At 35.6% G+C, this 22475-nt stretch overlaps 1 protein-coding gene across 5 annotated transcripts in view; it reads right to left on the bottom strand.

Annotated features, from left to right (window-relative positions):
* Positions 1-21477, bottom strand: part of BANK1 (B cell scaffold protein with ankyrin repeats 1) — a 316505-nt gene extending 295028 nt beyond the window's left edge. For 4 of the 5 annotated variants that reach the window (XM_057727798.1, XM_057727799.1, XM_057727800.1 and 1 more), the window contains exon 1: positions 21296-21477. In XM_057727798.1, coding sequence (XP_057583781.1) covers positions 21296-21365 — 70 coding nt within the window. In that variant the 5' untranslated portion in view covers positions 21366-21477. Of the gene's footprint in view, positions 1-17616; positions 17732-21295 lie in introns of all 5 variants that reach the window. The other variant, XM_057727802.1, reaches the window with a different exon arrangement.
* Between the last annotated feature and the right edge of the window lie 998 nt (positions 21478-22475).

Below are 22475 nucleotides of genomic sequence, written 5' to 3'. Positions count from 1 at the left end.
TGGTTTGGGTAGCAAACCACACTGCAGGCAACGTTATTGAGAAAATGAAATAAAACTGTAGGCCCTTCCTCGGGCTTTCCAGTGGACAGAAGCACATGATTAGATGATCAGATTAAAAACAGAATTAACTTCAGTTTCGCTAGCAAATCTAATTTTGCTGTCCTGTTCTCAGCAGAAGAAAACTGTGTTGGCATTCCCTTACTTCTTTGTTCTCCTCACTTCCCACTTCTACTTCTTCTTTCCAAAACTAAAGATGGTGGCAATGGTAGAAAAAAAGAGAGTATGGCGAATCACGTCTTGAGAGCGATGACCAAAGAGTTTATATTTTTCTTTCTGAATTCCTTTCATGAAAATGAATGCTTTTTAGTTGCTATTACTGAAGTATTTAAATCAAGGACACAATAAATACACTCCATGTCCTCAATCTTCAGTGGAATGATGCGACTTGATTGTGGCTGGCAAGTGTTTATCATTTAGACACTAATGTCTTTCAACAGTTTTATTATGTGCAGAATTACATATGAGGTCACAATATAAGAATATAACTGAGTAAGAACACACTTTTAGCAAAACCCCCTGTGGAACGTGTATCTTAAAATTCACACTCTTCTGTGGGTATTGTAAAATATCTTAGAAATGAATAGAGTATTAGAATACATGTACACACTGAAACAAAGAAGAGAATGAATTGCTGCTGATTCGTTGAAAGCAATACCAGCAAGCATGTAATCCCCCATCCCTTCCTGATGTCTGCATCCTTTTGTGGCCATTCTCGACCAGAAGGGAAATAACAGAGCTAGCAAAGTGTGTCTCCCACCACTTGCGGAAGCAACCCAAGGTCTCCTGGGGCCTATGCTCACAGTAAACATGAGTTCTGTGCGGAGATCAAACAATTGCAAGTGATCGAAACACTGGATGCTTCTATAAAACTCCTCAACTCCATTACAGCACTTGATAACAGCCACACTCTGCCCCATTGCAACTTCATTCTTTTCTCATCATGTGGTCAAGGGCCTACTTGCCTCAGAACCACTTTGGAAGCTTGATAAAATCATAATTTCCTGAGATGGGTACCCAGGAAAGAATCATCCATCATGCAGCTAAACACCGGGGTAATTCTTATGTCCACTCAGGTTTGAAAATTACTGCAGGGTTTTTTTCTATGCTGTTAGTATTCCTAATACCATACTTGATAATTACAACTACAATATTTCTCTCTCTTTGAGTTTTGCTGATGTAAAAAAATAAAATGAAGATTTTAGTCTTAATGAGAAAAAAAAAATCCAAGTGGCTTATAATGTTATTTACTAAGGAACTAAATGCATGTGCATAATTCAATTCACTAAAATAATTAACTTGTTGGCTCAAAATTTGCTTTATTTCACCAAAATGATTTTTGTTTGGCATATGAGGGCCAAATCACTTATTTTCAAACAAAGTACACAATATTTGAAATTACATATCTAAAACGTAGGCTGCAATTCTGAAATGAATATTGTGTTTATGATGTTTATCCAAAACTATAAAAAGTAATATATATAGTGATGGGGGCAGATTTTATAATATACTGTGTGGTTAAGTAAAAGCAATTTTAAGAGTATTCTACTTCATACTAACTTTTATAAAAATTGCTATTTTACTACTATTAATTCTCATGCACCAGGTGTCATATTAGGAAAATTAACAGCCTAGAACTCAGGCACTAACCAGGTTACAGAAGCCAAAGTTTAAACAAAATTAATGTTCAATTACTTTACCTGTGGCTAATATTTTGTATAAGATTGAATTCAAAACTCTTTTCTGAGTTGAAATAATGAAGCATTGAGAATTCCTGATGGAGCTTCTTTCATTAATATTTGACATTTGGAAGCGTATAATTTAATAAGATCTATGTATAAATTCTTATAAAAATGTGAACTTCTAGACAAGGTAAGATGATTTCAGAAAATGAAGAACCAGAAAGAATTACTACAATTGTTTCTATATTTCTTCTCTCTTATTAAAAATGTATAAGGATATTGTCCATCAAAAACTGAAGCTCACATCATATAAAAGTTTTAAACACAGAGCTGTCAAGAATATATGAAAATAAATCTCTTACATTTATTCTTTAAAACAATTTCAGTAATCTATTTTATTTATTGAATCTGATTGGTTAATTACCTACACTTAAATATAGTGTAGAGAAAGAGCTATCCAAATACTGAATTTTCCTTGTATTTTTTTCTCTGAGCTTGTAAAAATAAGATACTACTAGTATTTAAACATTTTACCACTTGAACTTGAGAAATTCTTACATCTTAATGTAGTTTAAAATTGTAAGCAAAGTTGAAAATCAGCAACAGATACTTGAAAATATACACACAGTTGGAGGGTACAGCTCATTCATTGGAAATTCTTAATACTTCTGGACAGTCATATTTAACAAGTCATCGTGCTTACCCTTCTATGATCCTGATCCTCACCACTCTACCATTTTATAGTTCTCACTCATCACTAGGATTTTCTGATTGGCTATTTTCAAATTCAACAGGATAATTTACCATAATTATCCAGAAGTACCATAATGTTCATTTAAAATACCTCAATATCAATTCCTTAATCATTTATACTTTTTGTATGATTACTTAAAAATCATTTAATGATTATTGTAAAAAACAATTGTTCAGACTTTAAGAGATATAAAGCGCAATTTAAGAGATTATGAAGAACAATCCCTACCCTTAAAGAGATTTATGTACTACAAAAAGGAAATGGATTTTTACAAATTACCTTAACACAAGGCAGTTTACTTCATTAAGACCTGTGCTTGAAGAATCTTCTTATTTATCCTAGGGTTAATTAGAAATACAGTCTTGGAAATGAAGTATCAATAAGTCCTTAAGTATCACAAAATGCAGAATTGAACAATTTACACATCCAAAAAAAGATGTAAATTTTACAAAGTCTCTGTCTGCACTGAAAAAAACCTGAAAATGTATCATGAATTAATATGCAAACCACTGAGAACAGTGTAAAACCATACATAAAATGTGAGCTCTTTTATGTATGTACACACAAACTTACAATTCCAGACAAATATTATCAATACTTATTTCTTAATGAAGGGGTGTGGTATACTATAATTTTATTCTTATATTATTCTCTATTTTTTAAATGTTCTACAATTTACTTTTATAAGAAAATACCCCTAAAACTATCCCATATGGTTCCTTTCATGGCAAAGTAGCCTGACATCAACCCAATTTTTATCATCAGGAGAAAATGGCCTCAAAATAATTCCCTACTAGTCTTAAAAAATGGTTCATGTTCTCAGATATTAAAACAAAGTGGGAGCATAAGATAATATTAGTGACTGTTTACAAGGAGTGCACATCAAAATCAGTTGTCTTTCAGACTATCTTTGTCCTCTGAGGGGTTTAGATGGAACACAGCTTCATGTGTGAAAGCCGAAGGCAAGCCTAGCAGAAGTATAGCCAAATATTTCAGGAACAGTTCTCACTCCATCATTTTAAAGTTCTTCAACCTGGGTAGGTTGTTTCTTTGTTAAATTAGTCCCGTTTCTTTACCTGAAAATTTGGAGATACTGATCCCAAATTCCTAGAGATAAAATACTAAGCCTGCTTGCTGGGTTCAGGTCTGGCACCCAGCAGTCACTGAGGTGTATGGCAGTGATGGTGACCAAGATTTTGATAATTATAACTAAGGCCACCTAAATGCAGCGAGTGCCTAATATATGCCAACGACTGTTCTGGCGTTTTACAAGCACTGATTTCTTTTAATCTAATTGCATCCTGAGAACAAGTGCTCACAAGGCTAAAATCAAGACACAGGCAGGGCTATGTTCCTTCTGGAGGCTAGGGAAGAATCCATTTGGTAGTATTTTCCAGCTTCTAGAAACAATCCACAGTTCTTGGCTCTTGTCCCATTCCTCCATCTTCAAGCCAGCAACACTGGGCTGAGTCTTTCTCAAGCTACCATGTCTCCAGCAGCATGAGACATGCTGCCTCGCACTTTCACTTATAAGGAAAGTGATATATACTGGACCCATCTGGATAAGCCGTGATACTCTCCCCCTCTCAAGGTAAACTGATTAGCAATCTTAATTTCATCTGCAACCTTAATCTTTTTTTGCCAAGTGAATAACATAGTCACAGTTTCGAGGACTAGGAAGTAGATATCTTTGGGGTGTCATTATCCTGTTCACCATAACATCTGAACACTACTTTCAGCTCTGGTTCTGTCTCTCCCTTTCCCAAAGCCTTCTGAAGTAAAACACATAGATATATGTGCAAGTATACTTTCCGCTTCTCCTCACACAGTGTTTGCAGGATAACGTTGGTTACACAGCTTAAAAGATAATTGTTTTTAAAAAAAAAAAGGATCAATGTTTAAATTTCTCATTGAGTCAAAGCAAATGATACATTAGAAGAATTTTCTAAGAGTCAATTAGCAGGGGTTTGAAAATTCCTTTGAGGATGCAAAGCATTAGGCAGATGCAAATTATTGCCTTGAATTCTTAAAGTCTCTATTGCAGGCATTTTACAATATATTTTAATCACATCTGCATTACAGCTTTTGTGATTTTAAATACCCTAATGGCCTTCATTAAAGACATTTTTTTCTAGCATTTCACTGTAGATATTTCACTTCCTATTACTTCATTCATCTCCAAGAACCTTGAAAGTAGCAAAACTTTCTAAATTTTTATGATTATCTGTTGGAAACTGTGGTCGTCTGTTCTATTGCTTGTAAAGAATGTTTCTAAGTGGATCCACTAATAAGCAATGATATCATCTTTTATGTTGTACATTTTTCTATTAAAATGACTTTCTATATACATGCCTACTTTATTGATTAAGAAGTGGAAAATGTTCACAGGGGAGGAATACCTGCCTGACATGGATGTATGTATGGGTTTGTGTGAGAATGAAATGAGTTCACTTCAGAGAGGCATACAGTGGTCAAGAGGCCAAGCTTTGGAGTCAGGTTGTCATGCAGTCCAAATTCGGCAAATAATTAACATCTCTGAGCCTGGATTCCCCACTTGTAACATCTGGATAATACCACTTGTGAAATTGGTTGTTGTGAGAATTAAATGAGATGAAGTATGCAGAGCATTTATCATAGTGCCTGACACTTGTCAGCTCTAAATAAGACTTCCTTTCAACCTTCTGGAAAGTGAAATCTGCCTTTTGAGATAGCGTTTGCCAGTGGGTAGGATGCAAACTCCTGGGACACTGTGACAGAAAGTCATAGAGGGAAAGTCATTCCCTTTAGAATACTTCTCCAATCCTGACTCCTTCAAGGGTTATCTCTCAGTTTGGAGCTTCTATGACTCCATGAACTCCAATACTATCAAAGACAGAGTTACCCATGTGCCCAGAGTTTGTACTTAGCTGTAATTTTTTCAAAATTATTTGATATTCAACCTGTTTGTATGGTCACCTTCTACTTATGGCAAGTGACGATTTTTCATTTACGATAGTGATAAAAATTTTTAAAGATATATTTAAGCTAAAAAATATTTAGCCTAAAGAAAAGTTTTTCTTAAACAAGATCAGTAGTATAGCCAAAAACTGGTGAAGGTCTTATGAGAATGACTGAAATTTGCAAAACTCTGTCCCAAAAGACTGTACTCATGACTGCATTCTAAAATGAGTGGTGACTTTCTGGAACAGCAGTTACGCATCAGGAGATACCCAGAGTAATCAGAGAAAACACGCTTAGCTATTGCTAGGCCCTGCTAACTAGTTCTCATGACTGAATTATTCAGATCTTGGCAGGCTGAGGGGTTTTGAGTCACCTGATGTTGAATTAGAGTGAAGATTAAAAAGAAATAGAGCTATTCAGCTTGTCCCATCCTATTTCACTTAAATACAGTCCCTGAGGGCTGGAGGCAACTTTGTGCGTATCCCTGGAGCCTAGCACAGGAGATGCAGAATAAATGAAGGAGGGATAATTACTCCTACACAAGAATATACAGGCATTAGTCCACTCTTTCTTGACAAATATCCTCATTCCCAAGTGCCCAGAGAAAGCAACTGTAATTTCTGTAGTGTTTTTCTTTTAAGATAAGAGATACTAATTGAATTACTGTTATGAGCCAATCATTCTCCTGAATAATTGATGTTATCATCAATATACATAATGCCTCCTGGGCATCAGAGAGGTTGCATAGCATGCAAAAGATGAAGGTCCATTAGTGACGGAGCCAGGATTTGATCTTGTGCTTATTAGACTTCAAGTGCTATAAAAAAAATTTTCCTATGTTCTTAAAAACTATTGTTTTCTTTCTTTATTATTGTTAGGTCCAATTTCACTTTTAAAAATGTTATATACATATATTCATACAGATTTTTTTAAAATGTACACACCAATATGTAAACAAGATGAAGTCTGGGCAGTACAGTGAAATGGAATTTTATGTTTCTTCCTTATATTTCCCAGATTTTCCATAATGAAAACCATCCCCAATAAGAGTTAATAAAGTTAACTTTTTGTTGTTGCAGGGCCTATAAGCATCTTGGAAGTGTTAATTTACATTGTCAATGTTTAAAAAACGATATGGCCAACAACACTAGCGACATGCTTGGCTACAAACCCCTTTCCAAATGTTAAAACTGTGCACGTTCCACTATATCATGATACATTCAAGGGATTCAAGTGACATAAGCATTGGAAAATGTCTGAGAACAATGGCAGTATAACTTACAAAATCTTAAGGAAAATGTCTGGGAAAGAATCATGACTTTAATGAAAGTTAAATTATAATTCTCATTTATAATCATAATTTAAATGAGAGTTAAAACTTAAGCAATGTACAGCATGGTGACTAAAAGTAACATGGTGACTACAGGGAACAACACTGTATGTACTGTATATTTAAAACTGGCTAAGAGAGTATATATATATTTTTTAATTGAAATATAATTGACCAACACCACTATGTTAGTTCCAGGTGCACAACATAGTGATTTGATATTTCTGTACAGACAAAATGACCACCATAATAAGTCTAGTTACCATCTGTTACCAAAGCTATTACAATATTATCAACTATATGCCCTTTACTGTACATTTCACCTCCGTGAATCATTTATTTTGTAACTGAAAGTTTGTACCTCTTAATCTCTCTCACCAATCACTCATCCCCTCATCCTCCTTCTCTACGGCAACCACCTGTTTGTTCTCTTTATCTATGACTCTGTTTCAGTTTTGTTATGTTGGTTAACTTGTTTTGTTTTTTATATAAGTAAAATCATAAGGAATTTGTCTTTCTCAGTCTGTCTTTAAATTATATAAAATAATTTTGTATGGAGGATGATCTATTCTATGCAATAAATCATTGTGGACTTTCTTCTTTTTGTTTTCTTTTGTTTTAAAACATTGTGCAATAGATTTCTATGAGGAGAAAGCACAGCTGAAATATTTATAGATGTCATGTCACCAAATAGCCATACAAATGTAATTTTAAAGAGCATATACGAATAGTAAATATATTAAAACTACAATGCTAAACATGTAAAAGTATGAAAAGTAAACACAGAAAAATAAAAATTAGAAATACATACACCATTTTTTTCTACCTTTCTACTTTTTTAAGTCTTTGTTACACAATTTCAATTATGTGCATGTGTTATTTTAGAAAAAAGGAATAATAAAGCAAAATGATTTAATTTTCTAGACATACATGGAGGATATTAAATCTCATTTACTTTTAGACCATAATCATACTTCTTCTATTTGCCCCAGAATATATTTTAACTAACTAAATATTCTAAGTTATATTAAAAGGTTATAGAAATCTTAATAAAAATAACTGAACTATTTATCAGATTTAAAAAGTTAATATAATATTGAGAAATGCGTTAGAATTATTTTTGTGTAAAAGGGTCTGTGAATTTTTAAGACTTTTTTTCATAATCAAAGGTAGCTCATATGCAAACCAAACAATTGAGAAAGAATTTGAAAACCAGGGTGGTTATCTAAGGGTAGATATAGGACCCCAAGGATATTCGGTAACAAGGCATTCAGAAATGGCCTCACCTTTATTTATCCTTTTTCATAAACTTAATTGGCTACTCTAAGGTCACACTTTGTACCAGCTAATCAGGAAGCATCTATTAATGTGTTTATCTCTGCTGAGTGGATGCCAGAGGTTACTCCTTCCTTTAAATAGCATCCAATCTGAGTAATAAAAGTCATTGCCATATTCACATTGTTTTCTATGTAGCCTGTTAAATTAGTCAGTCTCCAAGACATAAAATTCATACTCTGTCTAAATTATTTGCATTTATATCAGTTTCTGTTGTTTTAGGTAGAAAAATATTTCAGCAATAGTTTACTTGGGTGACTCTTAACAGCCCATATGTTTGCATCAAACGTGTTTCATTGACAAACATTGTTAACATGAACGCAATCTGTTTATGGCCACATAGGCAAGTTGCTCATAATTTTAGAATGTTCTGATGAATGAAATCCCAATAATCAAACAATGGGAGGCCGTTTACATAGCTTACATGATTACTGAGATAGTGGGAGGTTTACATACCTAACGTGTGAAAATATCCTTAAAATCATTTGCTCAGTTAAGACGCACACGTTATTTAAATATCAACCTCATAAACACAACATTCTGGAATATTCTTGTTAGAATTCCCTGTGTTCCTTCCCAGTTCCATTTCATTCATACACTTTCCTTTCTCTAACAGAGAACCACCTTCTGATTGGCCTCCCATTTTCTCTAGCACATCCCATTATCGAAGGTCACCTGAAGGGTCAGCATTAATCATAAGAGAATTGAAGAAATCGGCAAATTGTCAGTGCCCTACTTAGCCTACCATTGCCATTTCCCTACCCCATAGCCCCTTCAGCTTTTATTTCTATTATAAGCATGCCTTCCTCCCACGCATTCAAAATGTGGTCATCAGCAAAGGGTCAGAACTTTATTTACACAGTGGAATGAATAGCACTGAGGAAAACAGCTAAAAGGAATGCAACCAATCTCTGGCTGAAAGAACCATCCTCTCAAGAACTCTTTTGTCATTTAACAGGGATGATAACTTTGTGCAAGAGAATTTACTTTTTTACCAGTGTTGAGATGACAAAGCATCCCATGGTTAAATATATTTGTGAAACAATGGCTTCAAGGAAATTGAAGAGACATTGTTAACTGCAGAATTTCTCAGGCCATTTTAATGTTCTAATATGTTTATTCAAAACTTATTTCACTATAGAACAATTTTTTTCCCAAGGAATATATATGCTATAGAGCAACAGAGGCAACACAGTGTTAAAGGAATAAAGCCCTGGAAGTATGAACTCAGGTTTTTGAGGTATTGACCATCAGGTAAGAGAAGTATGAGTCACCCTTTATAATGTCCCACATGGCCACTCGCCTACTCACCTCACAGCAGACATGACAGCCATCAACTACAGAGCACCTACTCTGCTGCAAGTATTACTAAATGTTCTTTCCTCATTTCATGGTGGGGTGCAGAGAGGTCCTGTAACAGAATTACCTAAGGTCATACGACTAACTACTAGGTGATTCAGCTAGGCTTTAAACTCAGAATGAGGAACCTAAGCCTTGATTTTTATACGCACCAGATCAGAAAATTATTCTAAGAGGTCATATAATAGAATACTACATATGAGTATACTTTCTAACAAATCTTCTTTATTTTCCTAAGAAGAGGCAGAAATGAAATGCGTGCTAATTGCTAACTTCTCAGAAGACTGGCCCTCATAAAAAGAAAAGTTGCCCCTTTCTTTCCATAATTACAGGAACTATAGCTTACTTAAAACTAGAAATTTGCTTAGGGGGACCTTTCTGTAATTCTGCTCACCCTTAGAGGTCTGGGTGAAACACTGTAATGATTTATACCCTATAAGGAACTCACTCACTGCTCAGACATAATTTAAACAATTTCAAATATATCACTAAAGCTTTACATATACAACTACATCAACTATTATTTAACTATATGATGATATTAGAAATGTCTTTATCACAAAAGTTAAGAGACTCTGAGTCAACTACACTATAATCCAGTTTTTCTGTCTGTTGTTTTTTTCTTCATGAGGCCAGAGGGGCAGGGGGTATAATATATGATACAGTCGTGGACTAAGTCTCCTTCAAGAATCAAGTAACGCAAGTTAACTACTTTTTTATTTTTAAAAACATGATGCTTAAACAGAATTAAATTCTCAAATGGGAAAAATGTTCTCTACCCATTAACTATTTTCCCTGAAGGCAACACAACCATTCACATATAGAGCCATAGCATTTGTTTTCATAACAGATCACAGGTTTCATCAAGGTTGGTTTGTAGTGAATACCCAGAGAAACATGTTTGACATAGTATAGTGTTTAATGTAGTGTTGAGAAAAATTAAACGGGAGAACTGAAAGAACATTTATACGAGGCTCTCAGTTCTGAGATTCATATGCATGTGACACCAGAAGTGCAGGGAATGAGGCATGTAAACACATTTCTTCTCATAAAAGTGAAAGCTGAGTACCAGCTTACGCTGAATGTAACAATATTTGCCTTTTTGCTAAGCACCTGCTATGAATGCTCCAGGCACTCTACACACAGAATCATATTTAATCATCATGACCCTATAAAACAGGGTGTCACCTATTCCAGTTATAAAAGAATTGGACCCTAGATAAGTAACTTGTTCAAAGTCACACAAAGTAAGTGATGGATCCCATATCGGAGTTGATATAGATAAGACACAGATATCAGTACAGATAGATAATCAACCCACAAAGGTGAACACAACTTGTAGCCTTAGTTATCTTGTAAAATAACATTTATCAATGTTAAATTGGAAAAATGTATAGGAAACAGGTGAGAGACTAGGGGATTAGTTTGGTCTATAATGCAAATAAAATTTTTGATAAATTTTAAACCGAAATTCCATATGCATATTCAAAGATCTATCTTAAATTCCTTTTTAAAAAGGTATTGTGTTTTTTTCATTTTAATATCTTATAGTTTAATACTAATAAAATAGATATTTTGCCTTTCATAATTTCAATGCAGGGGTCACATTTTTCAAATTAATGATTCAATAACTAATTTTGTGATAAAATGTTACCTGGAAAGACATTTCAAATATAGAAAGTAATATCTTGTTACATTTGTTCACAGAAGTACATCAGGAAAGTTCAACCTTCATGCGGCTGTAACATGAATGAGTGCAAAGTTTCCAACTTTGTCAATTGATTTAAGTAACCCAAGTTACTGTTTACTTCTTCTGAAACCTAGGACCTTTTCAACACAGAATTTTCTACCCAAATTAACCCAATAAAATATTTAATAGCATTTAAAGTTGATTCTCCCCAAAGCACTATATAAACATAATGCAATTCCAAAGAAATGGAAGGCATCTGTTTTTGTTGGTGCAGATCCAGCAAACAAGAGATGGCTTATAAGCCAGAAAGTCTTAGCGTCCTGACACCACAGTGTTCTAGGTGCCAACAGCTGGTTCAGTTCCTTCCAGATTCCCTAGCTTCCTGATGTATAAGAAAGCAGTCACCCCCTCCCTCGCCACTCCGACCCAAGTGAGCCAGTTAGTAAAATTGTTCCTGATGGCCCAGCCTAGTTCCAAACCCCATACATCAACTATGTAAAAATCCAATGCCCTGTCTTAAAGTTCTTTCTGCTTAAAACTGCTAGCTTATTTTCTGTTAAATGCTCCTAAACTACATGTTACTCAACATCCCATTTGTTTCATGGGAAAGAGGTGAAGTGGACAAAATAATCTTTAAATGCAAGTGGAAAAATAGAAGAATAGATATCTATTAATAGCCAAGAAAACTAAGGAAAAGGAGATTTCTTGGGAGAACTTTCCTTAGCAGATACTGACTTGGGAATAAACAAATACATTAGTGGAACAGAGAATTCAGAATGCAAGTTCCAGGATATAAGAAAATTTGCTGTAATGGCAATGGTGGTATTTCAATTCATTTGGAAGAGTAGGGTTCATTTAATAAAAGTTGATTTCTCAACTGACTGCCCTTATTAAAAAAAGAAAAACTTATGTTGAATTTCAGCCTCATGCTATACACAAAAATAAATCCCAAGCATACCACACGCAACTATAAAAATTAAAATCCTAGAAAAAAAATGTAGAAAATTACATTGGTCATTTAGGCGTTTATAAGACTCCTCTAGCCAAAACAAGAAACAGAACAATGAAAGCATATTTGAACCATATATAAGCATATTTGAACCATATATAAGCATATTTGAACCAATGAGCATTAAAATATATTCAGTGGCAACAACACCATGATCAAAATCATTTAGAAAGATTAAGATAGATTAAGAAAAATATCTGTGATGCATAAGATAAAGCATGTAATGTGATCTTACAATATGATCTTACGATGTGATCTTACAAATTATTAACAGAAGACATAATAGAAATATGAGTAAATGATATGAAAAATGCTAGTTAAATTTTAGTTAACATTAAAATAATAGTGAAATGTCAGTATTAAAATACTTCCTGTGAGTGGGCATGAATGGGCAGAAGGTCTCTTTAAAATGCTGGAAGAATTGTGAATTATGTTAGCATTTTTATGACAGTTATCTGGTAATATTTATATAACAATATTTCATAAGGGAGAAATCAAACCTTTAGTGGATTTCACTGGGATTTTTGAAAGCTTAGAGCAGTGCTATTCAACAGAAAATACAATACAAATACAAACCACATATGTAATTTTAACTTTTTAACAGCTACATTTCAAAAATAAAAATAGGTGATATTAATTATAGTAATATATTTAATTTAATCCAATAAATTCAATATATTTTTCAACATGTTAATCAATATAAAATGACTGAGAGATTTTATATTCTATTTTTTGTACTAAATCTTTGGAAGTTAGTGTGTGTTTTTAGATTTACAGCACATCTCAATTTGAATCTGCTGTACTTCAAGTGCTCAAGAGCTACATTATCTAAAGTGTCAGGCAGCACAGCACAGTACAGTGTTTTTTGCCCATCAGCAGACAGAAAGTATGTAAGATTTCACTGATTTGACACCACAGAACAAATCTGCATTCTACACCCTTGTCAGGGAATACAGTTTTGAGCTCGCTGTCATTTATTATCAAAATCTTCCATGACACAACTAACATGTAACAAGAACTGTCAAAATTTATAACTATACCAACTGCTTGAATGTGTTTTTATTTAGCAACATTCAGTCACGTGGATTCAGACAAGAAGAATACAGTTGGATAGACTTATTTAAGGTTGGTGTTTTATCAAGTGGGTATGACAGAAAAAGAGGTGGGTGGGAGTTGAAGCATATGCAAAGATATGATTGTAATAGTGATGCATTGATTCCAGTTTGGATAAAAAGGAAGGGGTGAGCAATGAAAAATAAAGCTATGGAGTAATCTAGCACTGAAACAAAGTTTCCATAAAAAGAAATATAAGTTATTTTCCATTAACATTCATGCCTAGGGAGAGAAGGAGGTGGGAGAGGGAAAGGGAATGAAGGAGGAGAAGAGAAGGAAGGGGAGGAGAAGAGGAGGAAGAGGCACCCCGGAAACATGGAAAAAAAGAAGTAAGGGGAAAAATGAAACAGAATATTTAAACACATAAGAAAATCTGTACACTAAAATGTGTTCCTAATGGAATTTATGGAACTTGCATCTGCAAGTTTTCAAAGGAGAAAATCCCCTTTGGTGTAGTGCTATCAGCTTTTGAGTACAAATAAGGCATTATAGCAGCACAGATCTTAAAACAAAAAATAAATACATGAATAAAATCTTCTCCTTGGCTCACATTCCCTGCAGTGGCTACTTTCTTTCTACACTCTAGCAGCTATGCTTTAAAAAGTTGTCTACATGGCATCCACATCCTCATCTTCCTTCACCCTTCCACTCCTTCAACTCTCATCCCCTCTATTAAAGCTACTTACTGCTCTCCCTAAGGTTATCTTAAGTTTCAAGGTGCCAAACACATTGGCTAAATTTCAGTCCTCAGTTTACCTGAACTATTCAAAGAATTTGAGACAGTTCACCACCCTTGCTGTACCAAAACATTTTATTCTTGAATTCTTGCCATTTTATTCTTATTTTCCTCCTTTTCTTTTTAACCTCAATCATACTGGATAACTCCTCCGGCTCTATCAGCGTTTTATGTTTGCTTTTGATGGTTCTTTATCCTGGGTCATCTTTTCTTTCTACTCTAAACTCTTTTTTCTGTTATCTTACTTACTGATGCAATTTTAAAGACTTTATTTTCCCCAATTTTATATCTCCAGCCTGAACTGCGTTTCTGAGCTCCAGAGCATACTTGACTGAATATTTCCCACATGGTCCAAACATAATACACACAAAATTGAAATTGGATGTTCTCATGCTCTTACCATTCCCTTCTGCTCTCTCAATCTTTTCCTTTGGAATAAATGACAACTTTATGACCCTCCAAGTTTTCCATGCCCAAACCTAAGATTGATACTACACATCTCTTTCCCCCTCAGGCTCTGTATCTACTACTATACCGCACAAAGCATATAGGTAATAGTTCTTAATAAACATGTCCACTTCTTCCTATATTTTACTAATTGTTCAAAAACTCCCATTGTTGACCTCTTCCAATTCATTGTATCAAAAGCAGCTTACATGATCTTTTTATTTTTTAGGTTATAAATTCTTTACTTTCACCTTCATTGATTAGAAGGTGATTTAGAAGAAGAATAACCTTTCATGTGATCTTCTAAAAACAAAAATCTAGTCATGTCATGCTTCTGTTTTAAAACTCTTCAATAGCTACTCATTATTTTTACTTAGGGGACTTTTCACACAGATTTTATGTGATTTAGTTTCACTTTACTTTTCCAGCTTCTTCTTCTGCAACTCTTCCCCCTTGCTCATTATAAGACTGTGAATGTAACCTTGTCAAAACCTGAAAATCTTTCATCATTCTGAGTCTAATTCCTTCACCTATATTATTATACTTAATTGATCACACCTGAACTTCATTAATTTGTGCCTATCTCCCCCCCAGTTTGGTAAGAGCACACTGAATTCTAATCTTGTTTTCCAGGTGATCATTAATCCCATTATTAACATATCATCTGTAACTTAATGAGGATACTAAACTTTCTACTCTATTATTTAAAAAAATCTTAATCAAGGACCAATCTCTGAAGTACAATGCTGATTACACTGCTTCAGATTGATATTAATCCACTGATAGTGTGTATAAAGTTTTCACAATTGCCTGTCAGTGATGCTATTTTTCATCGTATGCCGGGGGATTGAGATAATAGCTAGTAAATTATGCTGCTTTTATATCTTCTCTTCCTGTTTTAAAAAGATAAACGTCATAAGCATCCTCTCTTTGTGCCTCAATTTAAATACATTTTAAAAACTTGTCAGAAACAGTATGATGTACATTTTTCAGATAAGTAAAAACACTGTATCCACAAAACATAAAAAGTCTATTGCTAAATTTTATAATTTATAGTCCTATAACTACATAATTCAAAACTCTAGACTTAACAATGCTTAACATTTATAATATTCACCTTTGAATCAAGTATTTCCTCACCAACTATAAAGACTTCAAGTTTAGAGACAAAAATAACTGCCTGCAGTTTCTTCAAATATCAACAATAAAGCTAGAAAACTCCAAATATTCTCATCTAGAGGACCACAAGCCTTACTCATAAGGCACCTTACTTTCAGCACATAAAAGGAATAGACCTAATTCTCAGATTGTTTAACTTTCAATGGAAGATACATAGAAGACATCACTTTAACAATAAAAACAACTTTCTAAAAGAGAAGAAGCTTATGGGACCAGGAGTGGCAGTATTTCAGAAATAAAGGTATTCTACCCCAAACTCTTTTTTTTTTTTCCTCCAAAAAAGAGAAACTCATTCAAACTAGAGCATGTAAAGAGAAAGTCACTGCAAGGGTGCCACAGGCATTTCATGAACAGACAATATCAGAACAACAAGCACAGCTGGGTCTTACATGACCTGGAAATGGAAAGTCAGAAACTAAGAAGCCTCCCTCTGTCTTTCAGTCCTCCTTAATTCTCTCTTCTCATCTTCTAATTATCCACCTTGCACGTGAGTCAATTAGCTGTCATCTTCTACTGCAGGGGTCCCCAACCCCTGGGATCTAATGCCTGATGACCTGAGGTGGAGCTGATGTAATAATAATAGAAATTAAGTGCGCAGTAAATGTAATGCGCTTGAATCAACCCAAAACCATCCCCCACCCCAACCCCTGCCCAGGTCCCCTGGTCCATGGAAAAACTGTCTTCCCTGAAACAGGTCCCTGGTGCCAAAAAGGTGGGGGATCACTGCTAATGTATATCATCAAACACTGACCTTCCACTGACAACAAGTCTCATCATCTCTTATTTGAAAGAAGGGCTTTGTTAAGTCCAACTAATCTTTAAATGCCAGACAACATACATCATTGGCCATTAAGCGGTCAATTGGACTGGCTGCCTTTAAATCAAGTGCCTATTCTTGGCCAAAGTAACTGTTTCTGGAATCTGGACTATCCATGGTTCTACCCATTTTACATAGCTTTGGTTGGGCAGGATATGATAAAGGAAGGGTCTGTGGTCTATAGGTAAGTGCCTGGAGTAGTGAAAGTTCTAAACTCTTACTGAAAAGTGATGAGAAAATTAAGGAATTATCTCAGTTGAAATCAAAGTAGATTATTGCCTCAGTTTTATCTCACTCACTTTCCCATTTGTGATCCAATAGTTCAAGAATTGTATTAAAACTGTAGTTGTCTCCTGAGATTTTTTTAATTACATCAGTCTACTAAATCTAAATAAAATGTGACTGGCCAACGTAGAAAATGTATAAATTTTAGGGATTCCTGCAGTCAAGAAATACTCTACAATGTGTCATTCCAGTTCCATGATTTTACAGAATCCTGCCACTTTTGATATGATTTGTTTCTCCATATCTTTGATGCTGGTGCCTCACCCTCCACCCCACCCTCTAAAAGAGACTTTAACAGTTTAGAAAAGTTTTTTTTAGGAATTGGAAGAACACAATGAATTACTGAATTTTTCATATGATTGTATGGAACAATATAACTTCTTGTCTAAAGTAGGTGTTAATCCTCTGATGCTCTCACCTATCAAGGTAATGTGATATCCATATGATATGAATTCAAAGTAGAAACATAATAAATGATAGCTATTAAAAGAAGCCCAAAATTCCAAGCGGTCAGACACTATGTTGTTCTTCTGAAAGTTAGACATGATCCTACAGCTAAACTGGAACAAAAAGGGAATGAGAATATTGATCCTGACCAAAGGATGAGGTTTACACCTCAGCATAGATCATGACTAAAAAAATTTAGGCATATGGTATAATGAAATTCCAAGTCAGGAACAGTTTTTGTATTTTTCAGTATATCTTCCTTACAAAATGGAACACATAAAAAAATGAAGCAATGAGAATTACTGACACGGAAAAGTGGTACAGGAGCTTAAAAGAAAGGAAAATATGACACATAATTAATATAAAACAAAACTTATTTTAATGAACTGGATACAAAGAAAATCTTATAAAAGACCACAAGACAATGATGAATTACCTCTCATGATTACAAAGGGAAGTGGTCTTTCTGGATTATTTCAATTTGGAGCACTTGGAAGCAGCAAAGAAATTTCTGTCCAGTGGTAAAGGTCTAAAAGCCTCATTATTTTTCTCTGAGTGAAAAATAAATACAGGAGAGTATAATTCCATACAATATCTGTTATTTTCACCACCTGGACTATTTCAGTGTCTGCAGTAAAACTTAGATACTATTCTTTATATTTAAAACAGGAAAGAATTACAAGGCCATATAACAACTTATGTTTAAATAATAACTTCTGGAATTCTTATTTCATAGCTGTCTCCAAAATTACTGTATGATAGTCTATAATATATAAAGCAATAAAATAGCAACTGTAACTTAGATGATCAGGTAACAGCCATTTAAATTCTTAAAACATGTGATTTATATTTGGCAGGAATGATATTTTTTACACTGAATTTTTTTTTAACCCAGCAGTAAATATTTTGGTAAAATACATCCTCCATCTTTTAATAATTTGATGAAGTATCCCTTAATTTTATGTTTGATGCTTATTTTTTTCACATACATATTTTTTAATTGGGCCACAACTGGTACTCTGTGATATGGGGAAATAAAACATGCTCTCATTTTGTCCTATTAAATTCCCATTTTATTCTTTCCTGTAACTGCTCTAGTTTAAACCATTTTAATCAATCTATCCTTCGTTATTCTCATTATAGATTCCTTTATTTTTCTCCTCTCAGAACTATTAACCACACCATTTCCCCAAGATTCTAACAATATCTTTCTACTGGAAGCCACACTCCCAAATTTTTTTGATGTGGGAGTTTGATGGCTTCATTCTTTTAAGTTTTTCCCCAAGCAAGCATGAGGCAGTTTCTCAATACGAACTCTTTCACATGTAAATGTGACACTGTTGACCAATGACCAAAGAAGTAAAACAAGAGCGAACATGTATTAAGCAATTACTCTTTGCTAAGGTACCCGGAAAAACACTTCACATGCATTTTCTCCTTTAATCCTCAGAAACATTCTTTCAAATAAATGTTGTTGTTATACCCACTTTTGCTTTTTTAATGGACAAACTGAGACAATGACAGATTTATTTATTTATCCAAGATCACAAAGCGGATAAGCAATGAAGCTGAACTGGATTTGAAGCAGTCTGAGCCCAGAGGCGATCAGAAGTAGGGAATGATCACCTGTGACCCATGTTCATATAGATGTAGCAAAAAAGGTCCCTCTGCTACCCAAAGTATGATGCCCAATATGCTGCTGTGTATGCCTGAAATCCTAAGCAATTAAATATTATAGAATTATTCCATACTAACGTAAAAAGGCCCTGAGAGAGCTACCTCTCTTTAAAATCTCACCATAAGGAAGCTTATCAGAACCTTTCTAGTTGGTCTGAAGAAAGCACGTTTCACCAGCCACCAGGGTTAAATAAGGGTGCTTCCACTGGGAGGAGAAATCTAGGTTGTTGGCTATGTTGGAAGACTGTAGTCAGAGTAAAAAGCTTCAAATCTTCAAGAATTTTAAGACAGAAAGGAAAGACTTAGACAAACCATGTTCCTCACAAGCTACGTATAAGCATCTAGCACATGACAAAACAGGACAGATGCTTTCTGCTTTTAACCTAACAGCTGATCTCTCTCTTCATCAGAGGTATCAAATAATATTAATAAAAAAATACAAAAACTATGGGGTAGGGAGTAATCTGTGCTTTAATAAACAAACAGTCCTTATTGAAGGTAGCAGTTTAAATTGAAACAATCATTAGTTCTGGAATAAAACAAAGAAGGAATTTCTCTTTGGGACATTAGTGGACAATATCTAGATAAACATAAACCAGAAAATAAAGTCTAAATGGAATTTTCATCCACTGTGCATCATTTTCACACTGTCTTAGTTTGGGGTATCATATCTTTCCTGCTTCCATTAAAGGACAAGATGGACACTCAGACTTCTCTGATGGCCGTATACACAAGATACTGTCATTACAAATACACCATACACCTACTGCTAGAAATATATCTACATAGGCATGAAACTCTATTTACCACTCTAAATTGTGTTTGCCCATTTTACACTCATATTACTACACAACTCTTGGGGATGGGTAGGTAAAAGATTGTTGGTGAAGTGATGAATGAGATCTTCAAATAGTTATTGGTTATGGGACTGTGGGTATATCACTCCCCGAGTGTCAGTTTTCTCATGTCCAAAATGAGGCAGTTGGACTAACCGACCGCTAATGTGTCCCATTAAGCCAAAGTCTAAAATGCTGTGGAGACACTTGCTCAAAGCAGAAAGAGAGGTCACACAAAAAAAGGTCTCCATTTAAAAAAAAGGATTAATCAGAACTAAGTTAATCATATCTAGGCATGGCATGGGTTAATAACAAAAGATAGCTTACCACAAGAAAAGTGTCATTACCTGTGCCAAATAAGTATGCAAATGAAGCAAGTAATAAATACCACACTGGGAGTACCAAAGGAGATGGGGGAAGATACATGGAAGAGGAATACGCAGGACGAGACAAAAGTTGGTTTACATCACTTCAGCATTATTCACAATAGCAAATATCTCAAAGTGTTACTTGTGTATTAAGTGAAATAATAGTCACATTCTGGCTAAAGTGCTCAGTCTAGAAGTCTGAAACAAATTGTAGCTGATTCTATTTAAACTGCTCAACTGAAATTACAAAAGAGCTAACCGGCCCATGGTTCAAAAGACATGGCTGGTTTATTTACCTAAGCAAGCAAAGATGCAGTCCATCAGACCACAGTTTTCAGAATGTCAATGTTCAATATTTAGAAAGTTAACATATTAAGGTATAATTCCTTTCTTGTCATTTCCATTGCCACAATGCACTTCTCATTTTAACTGAAAAGCAATCTTTTAAAATTTATATATGACAAAAACACTTGCCAAGAGAAACAGCTAAAGCCACAATTTCATTACTTAAAAAAAAATGCTGGTAGGCTATGAGAAACTGCACTCAGCAAATTAATAGAATTTCACTCAGATTTTCTCATCGCATACCTCAGTGTGACCATCTCCAGTAATCTTAATATCCAAGTGAAGCCTTTTTCTTTTTAACTTTCAAAACGGAACACTTTATCGTTACACAATTCACAAATGCATTTGACATACTTCAAAATTAAGTGAAAACAAGTGCCTTAACTTTCGTTTGACCTGTAAATAAATGCATTTATGTATTCAACCGAATTGACTGCTTTTCCTTTCAACAAGTTAGGAAAATCTGTGTTTCGAGCAGTTTCTTAAGAAAGTAACCTGTCTGATTAGCCATCCTAGCAACTGACCAGGTTGGATTTTGGGAGACCCGGCAGGTAAACGGGCAGCTTTGCTATGTTGACAGAATTTTTAGGCTGATGCGTAACTTTAAAACACATTCCAAGCTGATTTTGGAAAGGAGAGGAGCCTGTCCCGGGTGCTCTGGAAAGTTCCAGCTACTCGGGAGCTGCGGCAGCGTTGGTGGCAGGCTGCCCAGACTCAAAGAGCGCTCCCACCGCGTCGCATCCCGATTCCCCGGCCAAGAAGCCCGCGACAGAAGCCGGCTGCTCGGCGGAGCGGCAGCTGTGGGGCCGCGGCCGCCAGGCGCACCGTCTCCGCGGGAGCCCAGGGCGGGCTGGCCTCCCTCCCGCTGCCCGACCGCTCGCGCACCCACCTGGGGGCGCTGGGCCGCCTGCGGGCCATTCCCGGCTCCCGCCCGCCCGGCCCGGCTCCGCTGGCAGCATCGCGGGCGCCTGCAGAGGTGCCCGCCGAGCCCGGCCTCTCCCGGTCTGAGGCTCTCCGCGAGCTGGTCTCCGGGCCCCCGGCCGTCCTCTGCCCGCTTCCCACCGCGGCGGCTGCGGGCGAGGTCCCGGAAACGCAGCTGCGGGGCGCGGGCCTCAGCGCGAGGGCTCGCCACGCCGGGCGCCCTGCGGAAGTGAAACTGCTGGAGGGCCTGCTCAGGCCTCCTTTTTAGGCCGCTTTGGTTTCTCCTAACACTCTCTGGTCCTGTTCCCGCCAGGTCGTTTCACTCAGCACATTTCTAGAGCTAGGTTACCTGTTCCTGAAGCCCTTCTTGTCCCATCCAGGGGCTTCCACGATGCCCCCACTTCCAGGAATAGGGATACCAGAAGTAGACACTTTGCTGGAAAAGGGGGCCAAGAGCTACAGGCATACAGATATGGATGTATCAGTAAAGGTATAGGTAAAGATGTAGATGTAGATATATAGTTGGGTTTTTCTGTTTGGTTCTTTGTTTGCAGGTTTTTGGGGTTGGTTTTTTGTTTGGCTGTTTGTTTTTGATATTGCATTTTGCCCAGAAATTTTAGGCTAGATCCATAAATTATAAAATGATTTTTAAATCCTATGCAAGATTTATTTCCAAGCTGCTCCAAGTCAGAACTGGGCCTAGTAAAAAAAAAAGAGAGAGAGAGAGAGAGATGGCTCTAAATAGGTCCTTTTTTGTTTGTTTGTTTGTTTGCTTGCTTGTTTGCTTTAAAGACTGTGAAATACTCAAGAGTTTCCCTCAGAGCCTTAAAATAAATGTCCCCTCTTCTCTCAAGGATCTCTAAATTAGTAATTTACACTCTGAAGTTAAAAATATTTTTCTATATCAGTGTGAAGTTTTGTTAATCATTTGTGCCTAAATGTCCCTCTCCCTCTTTTTAGGAAAGAAACCTAGAAGGGAGGCTTATGTAGCAACTATTTATCTCAAAAAGTCTTTTTAAGGAATGGCCTACCATCAAGTATCAAAGTATCACAATGTTAAACTTTTTTTTTTTGACATAGCTGTACTTGTCATACATTTTATACTGTAAAGAAGTAAACCTGGAGAAATACGTCAGCAAAGTTTGAAA

Source organism: Hippopotamus amphibius, chromosome 3 (genome assembly GCF_030028045.1).
Source record: "Hippopotamus amphibius kiboko isolate mHipAmp2 chromosome 3, mHipAmp2.hap2, whole genome shotgun sequence".
Lineage (NCBI taxonomy): Eukaryota > Metazoa > Chordata > Mammalia > Artiodactyla > Hippopotamidae > Hippopotamus > Hippopotamus amphibius.
This window is presented reverse-complemented; position numbering and strand designations above follow the sequence as displayed.